The 24424-nt window shown below is 37.9% G+C and overlaps 2 protein-coding genes across 5 annotated transcripts in view; both read left to right on the forward strand.

Annotated features, from left to right (window-relative positions):
* cltcb (clathrin, heavy chain b (Hc)) overlaps positions 1–13833 on the forward strand; it is a 40662-nt gene extending 26829 nt beyond the window's left edge. For 2 of the 3 annotated variants that reach the window (XM_079824118.1, XM_079824120.1), the window contains 8 exons: positions 1114–1263; positions 1398–1529; positions 1620–1730; positions 1837–2007; positions 2944–3165; positions 6480–6500; positions 9002–9077; positions 12637–13833. In XM_079824118.1, coding sequence (XP_079680244.1) covers positions 1114–1263; positions 1398–1529; positions 1620–1730; positions 1837–2007; positions 2944–3165; positions 6480–6500; positions 9002–9077; positions 12637–12767 — 1014 coding nt within the window. In that variant the 3' untranslated portion in view covers positions 12768–13833. The remainder of the gene's footprint in view (positions 1–1113; positions 1264–1397; positions 1530–1619; positions 1731–1836; positions 2008–2943; positions 3166–6479; positions 6501–9001; positions 9078–12636) is intronic. The other variant, XM_079824119.1, reaches the window with a different exon arrangement.
* An 803-nt stretch (positions 13834–14636) lies between these two features.
* The window catches only part of vmp1 (vacuole membrane protein 1), a 26148-nt gene continuing 16360 nt past the window's right edge, over positions 14637–24424 (forward strand). The window contains exons 1-6 of one of the 2 annotated variants that reach the window (XM_079824122.1): positions 14637–14696; positions 15364–15470; positions 15836–15968; positions 16999–17089; positions 17290–17400; positions 22793–22960. In XM_079824122.1, the coding sequence (XP_079680248.1) occupies positions 15392–15470; positions 15836–15968; positions 16999–17089; positions 17290–17400; positions 22793–22960 (582 nt within the window). In that variant the 5' untranslated portion in view covers positions 14637–14696; positions 15364–15391. The remainder of the gene's footprint in view (positions 14697–15363; positions 15471–15835; positions 15969–16998; positions 17090–17289; positions 17401–22792; positions 22961–24424) is intronic. The other variant, XM_079824123.1, reaches the window with a different exon arrangement.

Consider the following 24424-nt stretch of genomic DNA (forward strand, 5'->3'; position numbering starts at 1 on the left):
GTTTTACTTATTGATTTGTCAATAGTAAACTAAAATGCACTTGTATTTATCTGCAAAAGGTTCACATACAGGAGCTTTCAGCATAGTTTTATAGTATAACTAGTCGTCTATTTTGAAGATACATGTGCATAAACAACGACTAAAGCTGCCAGAAGTTTTTGCCCAAACTTCAAAGACACATTTAAATGATTAAAGCTAGAGGCATATCTTAACTTTAATGTTACTTTAATCATGCAAACTACCTATATACAGCATGTTATTATGCATATGTGTTTGGGACAGAGGGGAACCAGGTCGCATTAACAGGAGATATATGCAGCCCATAATAAATAAAAGCACGAGACGTACTGGGGTCGGAGAAGAACCCCGGAAAATGTGACCGTCTGTTGCAATACACGCGCCACGGTTCAGCTGCGCGAGAGAACCATGGAGAGAACACTGGCAGCAGGGTTGCCAGGTTTTCATAACAAAACCCACCCATTCATTACTCAAAACTAGCCCAAACGCGTTTCGGGGAGGTTCGGGGGGCTAAATATGTGTGGTTTTTTTTGCAGGGCTGCCTGCTAAAATTCTCATTCCCTGGGCTAAATATCACATAGTTGGGATCGCTTCAACCCGCGGACATGAGACACAGCCCGCGGCAACAGTGTAGAAGTAGCCCAATTCCGCGGAAAAAAACGGGACTTGGCAACACTGATTGGCAGTGTGAAAGCTCCCGCTCTCCACGCGCACAGCTCCTGCTCTGCCACCGCGCGCAGTGTGAAACCGGCATTACAGAGCGAACAAAGCACAGTTTTATTCGGCTTCTGTTTAAAGTACTCCCACACTTTTATGATAAATTATCATTTTCACTATGCCCGGGAGCAGAAACTGCCATTATTCTAGATCTTCTGTTCCATTCTAGAACGTAAATAATGTGCCGCCGACGCGTCAACGCATTTCACGCACGCGACGCGTCGTTGCAGCCCTAAAATGGAGTTGTATTTGTGGGGCCAAACAATCTTATCATTTAAAATAAGCACATACTATCCCTCTATTTAGGCACTCTCAATGTATTTTGCATATCTCCGTATTGATTTGATGGAACACAGTACGTTTGATGTATCTGTTCAGGTTTTGAGGGCAGCTGAGCAGGCTCACCTGTGGGGGGAGCTAGTATTCCTGTATGATAAGTATGAGGAGTATGACAATGCTATCATCACCATGATGAACCATCCTGCAGATGCCTGGAAAGAGAGCCAGTTCAAGGACATCATAACCAAGGTATTGTCACACTTTTGGCTTTTGTTGAAACTTTGTTTGCTCTCGCATTAATTTAAAAAAGTACTTTTTTTTTTTTAAATCAGCCACAGCAGCAGGTGAAGGATATGAACTGTTTTCCTAATTTTGTGTTGCAGGTGGCTAACGTTGAGCTGTATTACAAAGCCGTCCAGTTTTACCTGGAGTTTAAACCGCTGTTACTGAACGACCTGTTGATCGTACTGTCCCCACGTCTTGACCACACTCGTGCCGTCAACTTCTTCAGCAAGGTACTGTGCACAAACTTTTGCTCACCGTTACAACCAGTTGGTTGTTTTTAACCAGGAAAGATCTAATCATTTTGATTTTGTTTCTTTTAGGTCAAGCAGTTGCCCTTGGTGAAACCTTACCTGAGATCTGTACAGAACCACAACAACAAGGCTGTAAATGAGGCACTAAATAATCTCTTCATCACAGAGGAGGACTATCAGGTATGTATCAAATGTACCATTTTGGACCCGGACTGTCATTTTATAAACAAATCTCTTGGTTAGCAGCTGTGCAATCTATCGTCTCTTGGGGGTTTTTTTCTCACAGGCTCTGCGTACATCCATCGATGCCTACGACAACTTCGACAACATATCTCTGGCTCAGAGTATGGAGAAACATGAACTCATCGAGTTCAGGCGAATCGCTGCCTACCTGTTCAAAGGCAACAACCGCTGGAAGCAGAGCGTGGAGCTCTGCAAGAAAGACAAACTCTACAAGGTCTCACCCTTAGCCAACCGTCTCTTATACCAGGGGTCTGCAGTATTTTAGATGTCATGGTCCCCCGAATGTGATCATATGTTAATATATATATACATGTCAAATCAAAATGTATTCAAACACCTTCAACATTTTCTCACATTATCACAGTTTATTCCCTATATTTCAGAAAATGATAATAAAACATGACAAGAACTGTCTGAACAAATCTTAATGTCAGATAACTTTGATAGAAAGGTATGTAATTGATTACAATCAACCAATCAGCAATCAGCAGTTCAATTTAAGTACACCATTGGATAATACCAATTTAGGTCAACCAATGACCAAGCTATGCTTCATTTTGTTCAGTCTGTGGTGTAAAAGGTTGCATTAGCAATTCAAGAAAAAACATTTAAGTTAAACATGGTCAGGTCAAAGTGTCTGAATAATTTTGGTCCCGAATTTTTATACATTTTACTGGTAGTCCACTGTATGAAGAATTGTTGGGTATAATATGTCACAGTTTACTTTATTTTGCTATCCTCACTTGCATAAATGAATTATAGTGTCCTGCACCCACTAGTAAAAAATTATATCTGGTGTCTGAATAATTTTTGGTTTGACTGTATATATGTATTTATTTATTATATATTTGTATTTATAATTCAAAATAAATATATATACAGAAAATATTTCCGTTAAAAATTAAGTTATTAACAGTTTTTTTTCTTTTACTCATAGCACTGAACAGTTATTATTTCTTTATTTACTCATTTCTTTATTTAATCAAATTTTCATTTATTTAAAAAAATATATATTTTATTTTAATCTAATTTTATTTATGACCCCATGGCCCCCTGGCCCCAATTTGAAAAGCTCTATCCACATTGGGTCATCATATTTTTTTTTTGCAGGACAGTTAACTGAATCTTTGTTTTTGTCGCTTTTCCACAGGACGCGATGCAGTACGCTTCAGAGTCAAAGGACACAGAGCTAGCTGAGGAGCTGCTGCAGTGGTTCTTGCAGGATGACAAGAAAGAGTGTTTTGCTGCCTGCCTGTTCACCTGTTACGACCTGCTGAGGCCCGACGTGGTGCTGGAGACCGCGTGGAGGCACAACCTCATGGATTTCTCCATGCCCTACTTCATCCAGGTCATGAGGGAGTACCTCTCCAAGGTGAGCCCCCATCTAGAGGATCCGCTGGGTCTGATGGTGGACACGGTTTTGGATGATGGATGCTTTTGAACAGGGGTCTTCAACATTTTTCAGGGCAACGACCCCTTAGGCGATAGAGACATGGAGCAGGGACCCCCGAAAAACAGAGCTTCATATTAAGCATATAGCCTTTGATATAATCGAAACCAACCATACAGTTATATTATGTTAAGACAGTAGATTAGAACTATGCACGTTATTGTTGTTGCATTGTTGTCTGTATGTTACTTTTCATTGTTAAAATTGAGATTTATGCATCATAGCAAGCATATATGTTGCGAGAAGAAAAAAAAAATTAGTTGTTCACAGTTGTTTAATGGATTTGCAGAAATTTAAATTTTACTAGTCCCATTAAACATTACTAGGACAATTAAACATTTACTTTAATTTTAGCTTAATGTTTACTAAAACAAAAAATGGACAATTAAGAATCAAATCACTGAGCTTTTGAAATAGGTGAGGGTTCTCTCGTAAAGTGCATATGTAATGTGTAGACATCGGCTCCACCATAACAAGAATAGCAATGTACAGTGAGATATTTATTTATTTATTTATTTATTTATTTAAAGATTATTTAATCTTTTTTATTAATCTATTAGTCTGCATTTACATTGCGTAAATCTATTTTGACATGCCATATTTTTGTCCCTTGCTAGTCACTATATCAATTGCAATCTCGAGAGTGAATCCCGTATTTATATGTAGATGTGACTTCCGTAATTTTGCAGCATGTAATTGGTCGCCGGTCCTCTTAGCAGCCTGAAAAACAAAACTTTTATTCAATGGATTATATACTGTATAGCCACGAAAGCACATAAAAAGACAGCTCCCTTAACTATCACTAAAAAGTTCTCACATCTCATTTGCGATCTCCATTAAAATCAATAAAGTTGTCTACACTGTATAATGAATCTCTTACTTACATCGTGTCTTTGTTTGTTAATGAGAGGATTTGCTAGCATGTAGAAATCATCACTGAACAATAAATCCATAGTTTTTAGCGCATTCTGAATAAATGAAATGCCTCTGATTGGCCATTGCATTCAAGAGATCAACAAACATGACTGTGATTGACTACATTTCTCACCGCTGCATGTTGTAAACTGAAACGTTTCCCAGAGCGCAAACACAAAAATGCACTGAAGTGTTTGCGAAATCTGTTTCACCAGTATGATATTATTACAGTATCAACTGAGGGTGCTCTTGCTTTCGTCTCAGGGTGCTTTATATTTAAATTTGACTTTGTGATGTTTTTACCCATGTTTTAATTTAACAAATTATTTGTGATCAAACATTATTTGGCGCTACAGAACCCCTAGGGTTTGCAGACCCCCGGTTGAAGACCCTTGCTTTAGAACAAGCCTTTTCTCAATGGAAATACTTTAGCTCTGTTCCAAAACCTAGTGAGCTGCTACATGGAGCGGCTGCCTTCTAATAATTTTGAATCGCAAATTATTCCAATAAAGTTTGCCCTCAGGATATTGCTAAGCTATCAAAACAGCATTCTTTTAAACAAAAATACATGGCACCCTATCTGTTTGCTAAAAACAAACGTTTCTCCTGACCTTTTCCATCTTTTTTCCATTATTTTTCATTGATAAATGACTGATATTAAAATCTTGTATTTTCTACAAGTAAATTAAAAATAAAACACTAAAAGCTAAAATAATTTGTTTAAAATGCCACAAGTGAGTTTAGGCATCACAAATGAACTGGATATAGGGGGTATACATGTGACGTCACAGTAGGCGGGAGTCACTGCGCTTACACCCTTTGTGGGGCAAAACGACTTTGTGGCAGCATTGGTTTTACAGACTGCTGAGAGCTACAGAAAAGAGAAGCAAATGGATCGCTGCAATTCACATCAACTGGACTTCAGCGAAATGTGGATTTGCAATTTCCATTTTGTGTCAGAGATATGTTGAATTTTGGGGTCCAATCATACCCTAGGTCATATATTGTATTGACAAATCATCAATTAAATATTTACCATCTTATATTCTGTGCAACTACATTTTTTTTCAGCATTTATTTAAAAAAAAACATCCATTTATGATGAGCCTTGTGTTCTACAAATGGGGATGGTTAGATTTTAGACAAAGCATAGATAGACAGACAGACAGACAGATCTAAAATAAAAGTCTAATAGAAGTTTCTATTTTTTTTTTTTTTTTTTTTACACAGTGCATGAATTGTGAACAGGTGTCAAGTCAAATTTATTTGTATAACGCTTCACATTACACATCACATCCAAACAGCTTCACAGAAAGTCATAATGTCATAAAATTATGTCTGTAATGCCTAAGTTTTAGGGCTGGACGATATGTATATATACATATATATTTATAGTGTTGTCTGGCAGATCACAGGCTTTGCCTGGTGTTGAGATCAGGTACATATAAATGTCAAGAAACCAGATTCCTTGCCACTTGTCAATGTCCATGTTCTTTGGTGAGTTGTAAGGAAACACTATCGAGTCCAACTGCCTTACATTTAAGAAGATAATAGTTTGTTTTACTCCCATTTTTGTAGTTTCCCCTATTAAATCCAATCATGTTGCAGGATGTTTTGCCACTCAGTCCGGCTGAGAGGGCGTCCCGGCAGGAAAGTGACGTCAGTGCATATCCTCTATTAACTGACATTTGTAAAAGATTATATTTCAAATAATTCTAATAGGCTGATATGGTTCGGTTTAATATTTTTGCGTATACCGCAGTAAAACAAATTTTCAGGATTCTTTGATGAAAATATTTAAAATAGAAATTCTGAACATTAGAAATGTCTTTACTATCACATCCGATCAACTTAATGTGTCCTTGCTGAATAAAAGTATTAATTTCTTTAAATAAAAAAACATTGTTCGCAAATTTTTAAATGATTGTGCATACGATGCCTTAAAATGCGGTCTTTGTTGGCTGCTCGTTTGGTTTTGGAACATAATTTTAGTACCCTCTTTTCGTATATGAATAATTTGAAGACATTTTCCACGTGCTGCTGCATGTTAAGTTTCATGAAGTTTTAAGTCTTCTGTCATTCATGAACATGTTCAGACCAGACATTTAAGAATATTTAATCACCACAACAAGAGTTCATAGTTACACTAGGTAATGTTCATATTCATTTAAACTGCTAGTGGAGTAACAGGGAGGACATTTGTTTTGTATCTCCTATGATTTTCCACTGTTCGTTTCTTTTAACATCTACCTGCTTTTTGCAATGCTGGACTGTTAAGTTTGCTTTTTTTCTTAAGCTGCCACTCTTAAATTTCCTTTCAGGTTGATGCAATTAAGGAAAAGGTGAAGGTTCACTCTTATTCCATCTTTAACCCTTGTAGTTTGGAAGACTGAAACTTTGAAGAATCTGCATGAGTTCTTCCCTCCCATGTCACTCTGCTGCTTTTAAATACACACCTTAACTAGACTTTCCTTGAGTTTCTTCTAGATTACTGACCATTGGTTTTTGCCAGACGCTGTGGTAGTTCGCCTCAGACCTGTAGATGCTAGAAAGCTAGAATTAGCTGATGAACGCCACTAAACGGTCATTTCGTTGTTGTCAACTATTGTTTTGTTTTCCTATTAAATTTAAAACCATAGTTTGTTAATGTTCATCAGCTAATTCAGTTGTAGGTAATTAGGTTAAACATTAGATGACGGCAAAAAGAAGTGACCACATTTTCACAATTCTTATTTTAATACAGAATTGAATGTTATTCGTCTCGGACTATGAGGTGCATGGTTGCTCGATTCGCTTTCAAGCTATGAGAAAGTGTGGTCCTTCACAAAAATAAAACCATTGTTTGCTGTAGATACTTTACAAGCATGTGTTTTACCATGTTCGTAGCACCCTTGAACGGTCAGGGATCATGGCTGTTGGCTTTGCCTGCCTCTGGAAGCCGTGAATGGCTGAATAAACCATCTCTCACCCCGTCACACCTTCACTCTTACTCTGCCTTTCTCTCATGCACTCTTTTTAACATAGGAATAACAAACTACACCTGTGGCATGATTTCTCCCTCTCTACGAAACTTTGACCTGCCGATCTCTTTTAAGCCTACTCAACAAAATAATTCTTTAACTTTGAAATGGTGACACCAGCTCTATGTAGAGAACTGAACCCAAATGCCTTTTTTAACTTTTAAAGGGATAGTTCACCCCCCCCAAAAATAAAAATTTGTAATTATTTACTCGTGCTCAAGTCATTCCAAACCTGTGTGTGAAATTTAAAAGGAGAATTTTTGAAGAGCTCTTTTCCATAAAACAAAATGTAAAATCGGGGTCAAATTTTAGTCTGTTCCTCAGACTACAGAGTTATCGCCTGACTTCAGAAGACTTGGAATATAGTCACATGGACCAAGGCTACTTTAAAAAAATATATATTTTTATTTTTGGACAACCCCAGTCCCCATTCACGTTCATTATATGAGAAAGATCAGCTTGAACATTCTTCAAAATTATTATTTTTGTGTTCCATGTTAATAATAGAAAAATCATACAGATTTAAAACAAAATGAGGGTGATAAGGACAGAATTGCACTTTTTAGGTGAACTATTGCTTTTACGGGATAGTTCACCCAAAAAATGAAAAATCTGTCATTTACTCACCCTCAAGTTGTTCCAAATCTGTATGCGTTTTTTTTGTTCCCGCTGAACATTAAGGAAGATATTTGGAAGAATGTTTGTAACCAAGCAGATCTCGCCCCCCCATTGACTACCATATTATGTTTTCCCTCTACTATGGTAGTCAATGGGGCGCGAGATATGCTTGGGGGCGAAAATATCCAAATATCTTCCTTTGTGTACAGCAGAACAGAAATGTATACAGGTTTGGAACAACTTAAGGATGAGTAGATGACAGAATTTTCATTTTTGGGTGAACCATCCCTTTAAGTCATAATTCAAGTCACTCAAGGATTGGTAAGACACTCAGGAGTCTCTGCCCTTTGTAACTTGGCTTTTACTTATTGGTCACGTTTATCAGATTATAATTTTGGTTATTTTATGGCGGTAAGACGCCTAAAGGACTTTAGTAAGTTTTCGTTTATATCCTTTTTGCAATGACCTCCTTTTCCTCGCAGGGGCATCTTTCACAGAACCTGTCCAATGAGCTGCGTCCTCCCATTTAAATATTCTCACAGCATTTCTTGGCACATAACATCGTTTGACTAAAGGTGCGGTCACATTTACTGTTACTCTGCGAATTTTCGTGGGATGAAATCCAGTCATATTAATAGGAATCTATGCGTTTGGGAGTTTAACATGAGGATTAAAGATTTCTCCACACAGATTTTGCATCAGGTCTAGTTGGTCATGGACCAATAGAAAGCTACTTGGTGATTTATGCTTTGATACACTTGACCACTTTCCCCTGTGAAATTTCACCGATGTTTCACTAATGTGACCGCACCTTAAGAGGGTTCTGTTTTCTACATATGCACTGTTAAATAATAGGATACTGACTGACTGTATGGGGGACCATCTACTATTAGTACCATGTCTTTTCTTGTTATTGACTGAATCATAGAAGACATATAAAGCCATAGTGTTCTTGATTACACGTGAATAGACTAATAGTATATAATAGGATGCTTATTTCAGTGGTTTGTCATGGGGTATGGAGTGCCTTGGCAAGAAGCTTGTGCCCTGAGACCTGCTTTGAAAGTGTGCACCTTGTATTAAGCTTGGCTTTATGCATCTCCCATGAATGGTCCCATCCATCAGTCATTACCCCCTTTCTTCAGGGTATTTATCTCTTCTCACTTTTCCTCTTTTGTCCTTCTTTCTTGCTCTTCTTCATTCAGGTTGATAAGTTGGATGCTTCTGAGTCTTTGAGGAAAGAGGAAGAACAGCTCACGGAGGCACAACCCATTGTCTATGGTGAGACCCATTGTCTCTTACTGCCTTGAACTGTAATTTTAGTTTATTTAAATGTACTTATTGCCTAAATAATAAATGTAGCTTTTTGTTTTGTGTATTTGTGTTTAGCTTTTGGTTGTTTTGTTTAATGCTAGCACATATGAATTTTATATTTAATTTACATATATAATGTAATATTTCACTCAAAAATATCTGCAGTAACCTCAAAATACCAAATATGCACTGTATCACTAGCTACGTTTACACGGGCAACTTCTAAATCAGAATTAAATAATTTTGACTGATGAATCCGGATGCTAAATAAAGTGAGGTTTATGTGTCACAAGCGTAATATAATATATGCATATAATATAATAAATGCGTATTACATGTTCAGTCTAGGCGTGTAGTTTTTCTTTACAAAGTGCCAACTGCTGGCCTGGCATGAATAATATTGTTTTTAATAATTTTTGCAAATCCGTGTGAACGAGGATAGTTTTGAAAACGTTGTCGCCTGTATGCGAAAAACGTGAAGGAAAAATGTTATTTTTTTCTTCTTCTTAGAAATGCATCTTAAAAAAAAAAAAACTGGTTTGTCTTAAATTCAGGGTATAGACTTTTACATGTCAATAATACACCCACAACAATAGGTGGCGCCAAATACACGTAAAAACGAGTGTGCCAAGAACTACAGTGTGTCGGAGTGTAATGCTAGAAGATCGCGAGTGCAAAAAGACAGAGCTTATTGTCTAAGAGCCGCGGGATTGTTTGCGTACCTCGCTGACGGGACCAAACTTCTCTCGTACGTAATTTTAAAATGTAAGACGGCACGCAGATTTCAAAACTACAATAAGATTTCACTTCTACTGTTAATGAAATGTTGCTGGGCTACATGGTGTTCACTATGAGACGGATAGCCTAATTGTTACATAATTCAAATGGGCTACAGGTTATATTTATGGTATGGATTTTTTTTTATTTTTATGTGATCGTTTGTACATTTTACCAGTATTTACCATACTTTCAATACAAAATTGTAAATATGAAAATGTGCCATATGAAAATTATTTTTAAATAAAAACATTTCTTTATAAAGAATTTCATTATAAAATACAAGATTTGGTCTTCAAAAAGCCTTTTTCCAAAGGGTACATCTTGAAAAAGGGGGGTCGTCTTGTATTCGGGAATATACGATACACCGTTGTAAACGTGCCCTTAATATTTTGGGTCCTAAGTAGGAGACGATTAGCACATGAAGCTTTGTGCCATGATGCTTATATTTATCAAGCAGCCCCTTACCGCACCCAAAACAATGTGTCCGAAGCAAGCACTGGTGGGTGTTGTTCTGCTCCACTTCACAAACGATGAGGGGAAAGAGATTTTTAGATTGACACGACCAATGATGGGAATAACGGCGTTATAGATAAATGCCGTTACTAACGGAATTATTTTTTTCAGTAATGAGTAATCAACCGAATTACTGTTTCTCCCGTTACAACGCCGTTAGCGTTACTGAGAATAAAATGCGGCGTTACTATAATTGAGCTCACTGAAGCGTTTTCATCAGAACAGGCTCTCTGTCAGTCGGAACTGCAACAGGTTTTTTTTTGTCTGGTTGGTTGGTGTGTGTGTGTATGTGTGTGTGTGTGTGTGTGTGTGTGTGTGTGTGTATGCGGCCGTGCGTGCATGCCATGCGTGTTTTTGGTACACATAACTGATGATGATCGGTGGGTGGGAGACAAGGTTGAGGTTGATAGGTTGAGTTGATGTATGATGTAGCTCAGTTACTAACTCAGTTACTATTTGTAAGAAGTAACTAGTAACTATAACTAATTACTTTTTTAAAGTAACGTGCCCAACACTGGACACGACAACGACATTGACAACAACAGCTCATTCTGTACGTCATTACGTCATTGCACATGTGCAGAACTTCCCAGTGTCGGTTTTCAATTCAATCAAGTGTTTATATGTCCTGTCGAACTGATTAGAAAAGGTTTAAACCACCTCTTACTATTGGCCAATTCATCGTTGCATGTGACTTTTATTCCGACTGTGCTATAAATCAGTCCTTCCAGAAAAATGCGGCTTTTTTTTGTGATTGTTGCGGGCAAAATTCCTTGATTATGCGGCACGTTTTCTTAAAAAATGCGATGAAAAATGCGGGATATTTATGCAATTTTATGCGATAAAATTGCGGGAACTTGCAAAAACTGCGGTTTGATGAGAAAGAGAAAAAAAGCACTAGGCTACATCACAGAAAGTGCTGGAATATTTAAGTTCTCATCTTGTTTTATTGAAGACCTTAATAATGGCTCAAATTTACAAAACATTTAGTCAATCAAGTTTTGTATTTTTACAAAAGGAATATGCTACAACTTCTGAAAAAATTAATAAATAACTTCCTGTTTTACAGATGTCGCTATACAAAACAGACATTTGAGTGCTTCCAATGCACAAAGTGCAATCTCTTAAAGGGTTAGTTCACCTAAAAATGAAAATTCTGTAATTAATGACTTCCCTTTATGTTGTTGGACACAAATTAAGATATTTTAGTTGAATTCCGATGGCTCAGAAAGGCCTCCATTGGCACAATGTACACTCTCAAGACCCATAAAAGGTAGCCTACTAAAGACGTCGTTACAAAGTCCATCTCACTACAGTGGTTCTACAATAACTTTATGAAGCGACGATAATAGTTATTGTGTGCAAAAAAACCTAAATAACGACTTATATAGTGATGACTGATTTCAAAACACAGCATCATGATGCTATGAATCATCGAGTCGATTCATGATTCGGATCGCGTGTCAAACTGCTGAAATACGTGACTTTGGCGATCCAACCCGCTGAATCAACTCATTGATTCATAACGCTTCAAACCGCTGAATCAACTCATTGATTCATAACGCTTCAAACCGCTGAATCGACTCATTGATTCATAACGCTTCAAAGCTTCATGATGCTGTGTTTTGAAATCAGTCAGCACACAGGGAAACTGCTTTGCTCTTTTGCTGTTATTTTTGTTGGCCAATGGGAGTTTGTGCTTCATCATGGTTTCACCGGTATCTATGGTTTCTCCACGGGGTTTGAAGCTTTTCGATGACGTTCGCGTCGGGTAATCACATCACTTCAAAACGTTCCCATGGCAATAGGCGGAAATGGCGGCTCTTATGTGAAGTAAACGAAAATTTTTCAACTTTCTGCTAATATATATGACTTTTTTTGCAACGAAAATGCGGGGATTATGAAATCATGATAGCCCCGCATATTTTGCACGCGGAAATAGGCAATTTATGCGGCGAAAGTGCGGCGTATTTGAAAAAATGCGGCCCCCGCATGAATATGCGGACTTTGGCTGATTATGCGTTAAATCACGCGATCGCATAATCGCGTTTTTCTGGAGGGACTGATAAATACGATTACAAACGGATTGTTAGTGTCCATGTAAACGCAGCTGTTACAAATGCACAATAGTCTGATGTCAGCTAATTTACAATTACATACTAAACCTGTAAGAGGGTCAACCTAATGTAGATTGTTCTTGTAATAATGCTCAACCATTTTTCATTTTTCCCAGGCACACCCCAGCTGATGCTCACTGCAGGTCCCAATGTCGCCGTACCCCCACAGCAGCCTTACGGCTACGGATACCCCTCGGCGACTGGCTACGGCCAACCCGCACAGCCAGGCTTCGGCTATGGCATGTAAAGCCCCTCCTCCCCACAGCAGTCCATCCATCTCTCCTTAAGTTCCTTACTAGCTTATTGTGGTCTACACACACAAGGTTATATAAAGTAAAGAAAAAAAAAAGTTGCGCGTTTTAAATTATTTTCCTTAAACTGCAATGAAGGACTTCATTTTTATTTGTGTTGTCAAAGAAAATAATCGGACCACATTTTTGTTTCGTTTTGTTATTTCACATTCCATATATTTAAGGCTACTTATATCACTAGTTTTTTTTTTTGTCAGCTGATTTTTTTTAAGGGGGAAATGGGTTGTGTATGTAAATGGAGTGTTGAGAAGAGCAACTAACCTTAAAATATGTCGTGAAGCATCTGATTTGCACTCTGTCGTGAGAGGAAACTAATGTAGAATCTCTTAATTTTGATGTATTGTATGTGAAGAGCTTACACTGTCAGTCTGTTTAATGCATTTCATTATTGTATATTCTGAAAAAGGTTAAAACAATATTTGCATCCATGGGTACATTTAGCTAACACTAAGTAATAATCTGATATTCTACACAGATATGTAGCTGTATGGACATTTTAAGCGCATACAGACATGAATATAGTAAACGATTTTAATCCCTTAGCCTAAACGGGTTTCCCCGATCGACCTCGTAGTTGTTAACATCTCATTCACTCCATGTGTAACAGGTGACCTTTCCTTGTATTGAATACAGTGCTCTTTCTTGTGCGAGTCCATTTCCATAAATGAGCAAGGGATACATTGATTCTTCTGACTTCTGTGTTTACTCATTCAATTCTTTGTATTGAGGTTTGTGTGTGCCAGGTGTCGTGCTGTTCTAGCTCATTGTTTGGAGTGTACAGAAGAATGATTACACAAATGGATACCAATGCTTGTCCACCCTGTAAGATTTGTGCAGAATCAGAAAATAGGGAAATAAATGCAAAGGATTGTGATCATTTTGGTGGCTTGATTTGTAAATTGGCAAAAGATTAAAATGAAACTCGTCTGTTCTCATCATATATATATCTTGCCACTTTATTTTCCCCACAAGTCACAGTAGCCATTAAAGATATTTTTTTCTACGTTGTGCTGGTCAATATGGCAGTCATCTTGGAAGAATTGAAGAAATACTTTATTCGTAGTTAGTCATCATTGATTTTATTCCGCAAACAAATGATATTCAGCTGATCATGTGATCTCAACATGATGTGACCCCCCCCCTCCACTTCTTGTCAATGTGAGTGGGATCTTCATCTCATTAACTACATTGTAAACTTATTTTACAAAAGTAATTTCTTTAGCTTTTTATAATGAGGGAAAATGACTTAGTGCACCTTTAAAAATCGCAGAAATGTGTAACTAGATATTTGTAAATATTGTAATACTACAACCCTGTTGTTTGTGTCGGTCTTTAAGAGAGACGTAAGAAACGTTTAAAAATACACATTAGACACCTATAAATAGTCTCACTGAAAAAGGACATTAACTTCTCGGTGATAGTACGGTAGATAATAGTGAGAAGTCTGCTACTCTTCTGCACTATCACGTTACCGGAAGCGCAGTTGGCAGCGTAAAAGTCCGCCATCAAACATATAAATTGCTTTCTGGGTCATCCTAAAATATCCTTTCTATTTTTGGCTCATTGAGTAAAACGTAAAAGACATAATCTGAAGCATCCGAATTAAAATATTTTAATACAAATTAATCTATGAACTATTGATAAGAATACGGTGAATATTACGTCATTATAAAGCTCGATTATTTTTTGTGTCAGTGATACAATCGACAAAATAGCAAAATAGATGACAGTTAGGCCAGTCAGCACCGTCTTTTATTTTGAAAAAAAAAAAAAATGCTCCACCGCTCCACAGCTGAGCATGAGTCATTTCCTGTGGCTGGTGTTTGTCGCTTATTGCTGCTGTCAGGACGGAAGACTGGTTGCAGGTATGAATGTGCCCCTTCACTTTACCTGACCTCTGTTATGATACTTTTACCTCTTCTTACCCTAAAAGTGTGTAAGCATCACTGTGTACTCGTTGCCGAGTCTGGAATAAAATCTAGACGACGTTAGTGGACACAAAGCTAACCTAGACAGCTAATTCTTGCCGGTTCATCACCCACATGTGCTTTTTCAAATGAAGATAATCTATAAATGGAATCTGAAAATGAAATTTTGTTCATTTAAGATGATTATTAATTGCCAAGCAGGAGCTAAAAATTCTTCTATATCAGTTGGTTAATCTTTCACTATGAAGTTCTGGCTTAGTTAGGTTAGCTTAAGTGCTAGTTAAAGGTCCTAGTACAAACTATACAGGTGATCAGAGTCCTGTGGGGGAAATGCATTAATATACCGCTTCTAGAATACATTATATCCCTCTCTATTTGTCAATACTATTGACAGTAACGAGTTGTTTGTGATTTTAAGATTATTTTATACACCAGCATTTATCACATTTATTCTCAAAAGATTAACAACAAACCACCATCATCACTTCAAAAGTTTGCTTTGGGATGTTTGTCTGCCCTCAGCAAACTTGCCAAGGCCTCACTGAGTAATATGTTCACTGGTATCATTTATGATGGCATTACCGAGTTTGTTTTATGTGTGCAGGTGTTTGAACTGTAAACAGTAGTGGGAGATGGATGCAAATGGAGCAGAATGTGAACAGCCACAGAAAAGACTAGGACCTAAAGACAAGCAGAATGGCAGTTCTACAGGTTTGTTAAGCTGAGAGAAAGCTGATGTAATCAATTACCGGCTGGCAGCCACCATGTAAGCCTCAGTTGAGCAGATCAAGGGTCAGGACCAGAGATAAAACGTCCCATGGAGATAAACAGACCTGCCATCATCACTAATGGATTCGTCATTGATCTTAAAGTCCGCATCAAATGAAAATTCACCCTGTCTGTCATCTATATTTATGCTATAAATGCAATTTTACATTCGATGTCACAATAAGGAAGATCTGTTGCTAATTCCGTTTCATTTTGACTTTAATCATAATCACAAAATGAAAGATGTGTGTTGTTTTAAAATGTAATAATCAAATCAAATGTTAAAAGCTTGTGGATTGTACCCACAGATTCATCTCTGAGAGAGAGAAAGCAGCAGGACAGGGAAGAGCGTCTCTCTTTAGTGCTGTGGAGGAGGCCTTTAATCACACTACAATATTTCTTCCTAGAAACCCTCATTACCCTGAAAGAATGGACGTGGAAGTAAGCAATCAAACCTTTATATTGTACCTTTATCTTTTTAGGTAGTTTATGGGAGGTTTAACTAATGTATTTGCATCTGACTTTGTATTGTGAAGCTAAGGGCACGTTTACATGATGACATTGTACTAAAAAGATTTTACTTTACGTCTTTCGCGTACAGACGACAACTTGACAAAACGATCCCCGCTCAGCCAGGCCAGAAGATGGCGATGTCATTTTGTGAAGAAACACTACACGCCTATAAACTCTAACATGTAATACTCACAACAGGCGCAACGTCATAGAATGTCTCTGAACAGGTTTGCGCCCACTTTTAGGGGAAAATAAACTAGACTAGTTTATTTTCCCCTAAAAAGGGGCGTTGACGAAATTGACAGTCAAGTTGCCGGATATGTCAGTAGTCCGTATACGCATGTGTATGACGTCAGCGTTTTGTTCAAATATATTTTTTTCTACTTTATTCACCAAGGATGCAAAAGCGAAAATAAAGACATTTTATAATGTTACAAAAAATTATATTTCAAATAAATGCAGCTTTTCTTGTACCTTCTGATTATCAAAGAATCCTGAAAAATGCATCATGCTTCCCACAAAAATATTAAGGAGCACGACTGTTTTCAACATTGATACTAATCAGAAATGTTTCTTGAGCAGCAAATCATCATATTTGAATGATTTCTGAAGGATCATGTGACACTGAAGACTGGAGGAATGATGCTGAAAATTTAACTTTGCCATCATATAAAAATATACAAAAATAATAGAGAACAGTTATTTTAAATTGTTTTAATATTTTATAATATTACAGTGCTTTTATATTTTTGATCAAATATATGCAGCCTTGATGAGCATAAGAGACTCAAAAACATTAAAAAAAATCTTCAAAAAAAAAATCACTCTTCTCATCATTCAATTTTTTTTTTAATTTGATTTACAGGTTTACTTATAATCAAATCCACCTTTAATAATGCATATTCCATCATTAAAAATAATTTATTGATTTTATTTATTGATTTTATTTTTTTTACAGGCTTTGGCAGAGAAGAGGTTTGGTTTTTTTGACCGTAGTCCTTTTTTCACTTTTCTCAATGGCTTACTCAATAGAAGGAACACATCAACAGGTCAGTATTTGCCTTTTGCTCACAATTCTTTAGCCAGAATCATGATTTTGTTGCTTGTACTATTTTTTTTTTAAAGCTTCTGCAAGGTAGTAATTTTAACAATTATGTTTGGTTCACATGCTTCAATATAGTTGTAGTTACTCTGAATTATCTTGGTGACTCTTTAATGTATTTCGTAATGTGTTTGCCATTGTTTGTAGTATGTACAGTACCTGGAGAAGAAGTTCCTGTGGAGTGCCTACTGGGTAGGCCTGGGGATTTTGTCTTCGGTTGGTCTCGGCACTGGATTGCACACGTTCCTCCTGTACCTGGTAAGAGTCCAAACAGTGGACTGAAATTTAGTCTTAATTTCTTCTTAGAGAGAGAGCATTATAGAAAGCATTTTCTGGATAAGTTTGTTCGATTGTTTTTTCCCAGAAGAAACAAAGCAAACTTTTACTGTATAAACAGCGATCAGGCATAACAACACTGACAGGTGAAGTGAATAACACTGATTATCTCTTCATCGCGGCACCTGTTAGTGGGTGGGATATATTAGGCAGCAAGTGAATTTTTTTTTCTCAAAGTTGATGTGTTAGAAGCAGGAAAAATGGGCAAGCGTAAGGATTTGAGTGAGTTAAATTTAGCCAAATTGTGATGGCTAGAAGACTGGGCCAGAGCATCTCCAAAACTGCAGCTCTTGTGGGGTGTTCCCGGTCTGCAGTGGTCAGTGTCTATCAAAAGTGGTCCAAGGATGAGCAGTGGTGAACCGGCGACAGGGTCATGGGCGGCCAAGGCTCATTGATACACATGAGGAGCAAAGGCTGGCCCGTGTGGTCCGATCAAACAGACGAGCTACTGTAGCTCAAATTGCTCAAGAAGTTAATGCTGGTTCTGATAGAAAGGTGTCAGAATACACAGTGCATCTCAGTTTGTTGCGTATGAGGCTGCATAGCCGCAGACCAGTCAAGATGCCCATGCTAACCCCTGTCCATCACCGAAAGCGCCAACAGTGGGCATGTGAGCATCAGAACTGGACCACGAGCAATGGAAGAAGGCGGCCTGGTCTGATGAATCATCCATGTCCTGCCATCCATGTGGATGTTACTTTGACACGTGCCACCTACCTAAGCATCGTTACAGACTGTCATGTACACCCTTTCATGGAAATTATATTCCCTGGTGGCTGTGGCTTCTTTCAGCAGGATAATGCGCCCTGCCGCAAAGCAAAAATGGGTCAGGAATGGTTTGAGGAGCACAACAACAAGTTTGAGTTGTTGATTTAGCCTCCAAATTCCCCAAGATCTCAATCCAATCGAGCATCTGTGGGAAGTGTTGAACAAACACGTCCGATCCATGTAGGGCCTACCTCGCAACTTACAGGACTTAAAGGATCTGCTGCTAACATCTTGGTGCCAGATACCACAGCACACCTTCAGGGGGTCTAGTGGAGTCCATGCCTCGACGGGTCAGGGCTGTTTTGGCAGCAAAAGTGGGACCAACACAATATTATGCTGGGTACACACCAAAAGATTTTTTACATCTTATAAGATTTTCAAAATGTGATAGACCACACACATGAGGACAAATAATCCTAGATTTAACCGTTTTGCTCCTATAGTGTGTGGTGTGCCATGATGTGACAAAGACAGCACACCACACACGAACAGATTTTCAACCAGAGTCCCGACTGTAAACACAGGAAATCTCACAAAATCTCGCGAGACTTCAGAATAAGTATGGCGGTGATTGGCACAAATATCAATTTCGATCTTGATTCAATATCAATTCATATAGCCTATGTACATATAAGGAAAGTTTGCCTTTTTAGCACTATTTTAAACTTTTCTTGGGTAAATTATATTTGCTTGCATTCATTAATATTCACTTGTGTGTGCTTATATAAGTATCATTAAAAAAATTAGGATGTAAATTGTTAACGTTTTAAAATTTCACATTTAAAGAAATCTAGTGTTTGATCATAAATATGTTTTTAAATGCAAAACCTAAAAATAAGTAAGCAGTTATGATCTGCAATACTTTGAGCAACCAGACTAGATACATGTAAATGTATTAAAGAGCCATTCATCCACATGGTGGGTAATGACATTACAAATAAAAATGATTTTTCCAGCCACAAAATGACTCTAATTTGCTTCTTTGCATTGGAATTCTTTATTTTAACCTTAATTACTACACTAATTGTAATATAAATAATACAAAAAAAAATATTTTAAGTGGTCATTAATTGACCATAATTATTGCACAAATAGTAGGCCTATTTACTACCAATAGCTTTTGTGGACCTATTGAGCACTCTGTGAACCACGTACATGAGCGCACACGCCGCCGGGAGATGAGAGCATGTCGCTACTCTGTTTTTCCACGCCTCTGGCTTTAACTTTTATGCCACATTAGCGCCAAAACGCTATATTTATTGTTTGAATTTCGTATTCAATTTTAAAAGCTTAGACTTTCAAGTTTCATATCAAAAGCAGGGTTGAGAGAAAGAGAGAGAGACGCATGAGTGACAGAGAGATGGAGTTTCCCTCTGCGTGCTTTCGGATTGAATATTATTTCGTTTCACATGAGTGTGCGCGCGTTTGTCCTCGGGGTTCCCCCCACACATCAGGATTTCTGATCGTAAATATTCAACATGTTGAATATTTACGATTCGTGATCGGGACGGCTCCGACGTTCTTCCGAGCAGGTTCGGACACTCTTAACACACTTCACATCACAGGAAAATCTGATAAGATAATCTTTTAGAACCATCAAGATAATCGGGACATAGCTAGGATTGTCGGAAGGGGGGAAATCGGCCCAAAATCAGCCCGATTATCTTTTGGTGTGTACCCAGCATTAGGAAGGTGGTCATTATGTTATGCCTGATCGGTGTATGTGCCAAAACGCACAACATATAGATCAAAGCTAATAAGTTTTGACTTTATTGGGCCTTTGAATATAGTAGCATCGGGTATTTCCCTAGATCAGGAGTAGGGAATGTTGATCCCGGAGAGCCATTTCCCTGCAGGGTAACCCAACCCTAATAAAACACACCTGAACCAGCTAATCAAGGTCTTCAGGATTACTAATGTTACAGGCAGGTGAGTTTTTTTCAGGGTTGGAGCTAAACTGCAGGGCAGTGGCTCTCCAGGATCAACGTTCCCTACTCCTGATCTAGATTAACTGTCAGGGGCCAGTGAGGTCCTCTGTCAAAAGGGAAGAGTATTTGTGCTCAATGTTCCACTAAAGTTTATTAATAGTGTGACTGACTTCTCTGGAGCAGATTTTGTAAGCAGAACCTTTCACCAGTTTCCACTGACTCAGATTGAACTGCTAGACGGTGGTCAGGAGTGTCCACTTCCACTGGCTGTGTGTGAAGTCACACCCCTTTTTTGTCACCGGGGAATTCTAGTACTTTGCGCTCGGTTTGTGTCTATGGGCGGCATTGTGAAAGAACGGGATGTGAAAGTGCAAATACGCACAATGTTTCACCACCAGCCTTTTGTATTAAGATGAGCACTTTTTTTCACACATCGAGCTCTATTTTTTGTCTTTTTAAATGTTTAAAGGACAGATTCTAGTAAAAGGGCTGTCAAAACAAAAGTAATGAACTGTTCTGGAATGATAAATATACACAAAAAAGACACCCTTAATATAAGGACAGTGTATTCTAGATACTATTTTAACAATGTACTTTGTCTTAAGTAGAATGACAATATAATAGTGAAGTATTTAATTTTTCAGCATTATTACTCCAGTCTTCAGTGTTACATGATCCTTCAGAAATCATTCTAATATGCCGATTTGCTGCTCAAGAAACATTTCTTATTAAGAATTGCTGCACACGCAAGTTGTCCCAAACCTGTATGAGTTTCTGTCTTCTGTTGAACACAAAAGAAGATATTTTGAAGAATGCTGATAAACAAGACATTTAAAGCTGCTTTATGTAAATTTTTTCTGTCCACTAGAGGTCGCCTATTTAAAATGCCACGTTTGAGCGCAGCATCTTGGGACATGTGGTCTTCACCTCACAGCCGGTGGGAAAAAATCGGGATAGGACTCATGTTCATGGATGCGATTATTAAGGTTACTGTAGTATGACGCAGAGCAGGACCGAGTGTTGTGGAGCTGTTGTGGAACATGCCTCGTGAGCAGCGGGACTTTTATTACGCCACAGTCGCCGGCGCCACTTCCGCTTTTCCGGTCATGAGTATGAGGTAACGCAGCTCTGTTTATCATATTAGATACATCTGAGTGTGTTGAAAATTATTTTATGACGTTACTCTGTGTGTCCGCTCGGCGGCTGTTATGACATTTGTTGCACACTGCAGTGAGAGTAAAGTGTTTCTGCAAAATGAACCCAGAAACCAAGGGTAACGCAGATATGATGTCATCGACAGGCGACTCCCTCACACGTCCCGGTTCCTTGGTTAAAGTAGCAATTTTCTCACGATTTACAAATAGTTGGAAACATTTGGGATATTGTAAGTACTCAACTGAACAAAATATATAACACTGGCCTAGTGGATTTTGGATGTTTTACTGAAAATTTTTTACGTAGTGTACCTTTAACGGTAACCATTCCTACTATGGAAGTCAATGGCTACCGTCAATTGTCTGGTTACCAACGCAACACTCTGTAAAATATCATCTTTTGTGTTCAACAAAAGAACTCATACAGGTTTGGGACAACTTGAGGGTGAGTAAATGATGACAATTTTCTTTTTTGGCTGAACTATGCCTTTAATATTTTTGTCGAAACCATTATACATTTTCTGGATTCTTTGATCAAAGTTCAAAAGAATAGCATTTATTTGAAATACATTTTGTTTTTCAGCAAAATTTATTTTTAAAATATTGTAGCAAAAACGTCTAATATAAGCAAAAAAAAGTCAGAACTACTTCTGCATGCATCTAATGATTGAGTTTGGGAAGTGGTCTGTGTCAGGTTTCAGTGCCTGGGAAATAAACTCAATTGCACTGAGTAACCAGATAAAGCACTTGCCATATCAGGCTCTTTGCTGTGACACCGTCATGAGCTCATTCCTCTGAATGTGAACCTATGGTGGTCCTGAGTGGCTGACATCACCTCTGACTGTAAAGATCCCAACAGTCAGCAGAGTAACCTAAGACCAACATCAATATTTAGACTGGGTTTGGGTTTAACAAGCTTTATAGTGCAGGTCTTGCATTCTATTCATTATAAAACAATGTTTGATGTGACAAAATAATAAGATTTCTGTGTCATTTGTTGCATCTGTATAGTATTTCCTATTGGATTATCGTTGATTTGGATGGAGCCATCCACTTGAGTCATTTGTGCCTCCTTCGGTTAAGGAAGGTTAATCAACGGTTAAAAATGCTAGACATGGTATATTGGCCAGTCTCCTCTCCCACATATATTCTCCCACGGACTGACTGACTGTGGGAAGGAATGACATCAGTGCCTGCTTTCACTTAGCAAATGAATTGTCATTTTTGATTGTGTGTTTTTTCCATCGCAATACATTGAGGTCACTAGCTTTTTGCCGTTGCATTGAACCACATGTACATTTGTGGTAGTTTTCCCAGCTTGCAAACATTTATTTTACTCGTGAGGTACTGTTCTTAAAAATGCATCAAGCTGTGCATGTGACAGCGCTCATTGGCAAGAAATGTTTATGCTCATGTGAAGTGTTATTTCAGTCTGTAAACATGTGATTGCATCATTTCCTCCAGGGTCCACACATAGCTTCTGTCACCTTGGCTGCATATGAATGTGGCTCAGTGAACTTCCCTGAGCCGCCCTACCCAGCTCAGATAGTGTGTCCGGAGGAGGAGCTCCTACAGGAGAGCATCTCATTGTGGACCATCATGTCGAAGGTTCGCCTGGAGGCCTGCATGTGGGTGAGTGCTTTCACAGCGCAGTCTTGGCCCATTAAGTACTAAAGCTGATCAGTCCTGCTCTTGGTTTTAACACACCTGATCCAGCTAAGTGAGCTGTTTGGTTTCGGTAGAGCAGGGTTCGAACTAAACTCTGCGGGAAGTTGATCTTCTGTAATGGGATTCAGGCAGCAGACCTGAAATGGCAGCCAAAAAGTGTAGAAACTAATTTAGGTTTTGAGCATGTGAACATATTCCAGACCCTGCAACAAATACGATATCACAACCCCCCCCCCTCCAAAAATAACATGGGCTTTGTGTGTGTAATTTTTTATAATATTTAGGGCTGCAACTAACGATTATTTTAATAATCGATTAATCTGTCGATTATTTTTTCGATATTCTTTTTTTTTTATAAAGAAAAATACTAATCAGAAAACTTAACAGGATGTTAGAAATTGTTCTCTACACTACACTCAGACACACACACACACACACACACACACACACTCACAAACAAAATTTAATGGGTTTAGTTAAATTGTAATGTACTAAGAATTTCTCTAAAATGTCCAAACCCATTATATACTCCTGGAGAAAACATCTACTGTATTAACCTATTAATATGAATGATATTAAAGTTTAAACATGCAATACAGACACAGATTTAACTGCTGTGACATATAAACAAATATTATGTAACAATTAAATAAAACTACTCCTTCTAAAGAAGAACATAATGTCTTATTTTCAATGAATGATATGCATTCTTTATAACAAATCGCATACAACGTTCCTTATAGATTAAATATGGATTAAATAATTAATGTATAATAAATATAATGAATCCTTATTAAAACTAAAGAGGTGATTTTCTGTCTTTTGTTGTTTGAGTAATATTAAGAGCACAAATGTTAGCAGGTTAATGGACTGCTGTCACTTTAAAGGGGTCATAGAATGACATTTTTGTACAAGTTAATATGATTCTTTAGTGTCTAAATGAAAAGTTTGTAATATACTTTAATTAAAAATTCTCATTAGTATTGTAAGAAAACACTCATTTTACCTGGTCAAAACCAGCTCAGTTTTCAGCAAGTCATTTCAGTGTATGTGACTTTAAATGATAATGAGCTTTGCTCACCCCGCCCCCTCTGCTCTGTGGGGCGTTCGGTTCGACCCGACACAACACCACAACACACGTGGAGTGTTGCCTTGACAACATTTGAGGGTATATTTTCGAGAAATAATGGCAACGGGAGTCTCTGATGACGCATCTGAGCAACCTTATCATTTTGAACCGGAGTCGGACCAGGAACAGATGACGAACCCATCGAAGTTCGAACAGGACGTTTCTGAATGGTTGGTTAACGTCATGTCATTTTGATCTATCTTTGTACTGGCAGAGTAGTGTAGTTGCTATGTGTTTACTGATGTGTTAGTTCATTGACAGATTGATGTTATGTTATAAGATTTTTTTTTTACATTACT

The sequence above is a fragment of the Gobio gobio genome, assembly GCF_949357685.1.
Source record: "Gobio gobio genome assembly, chromosome: 8".
In the NCBI taxonomy this organism is placed as follows: Eukaryota; Metazoa; Chordata; class Actinopteri; order Cypriniformes; family Gobionidae; genus Gobio; species Gobio gobio.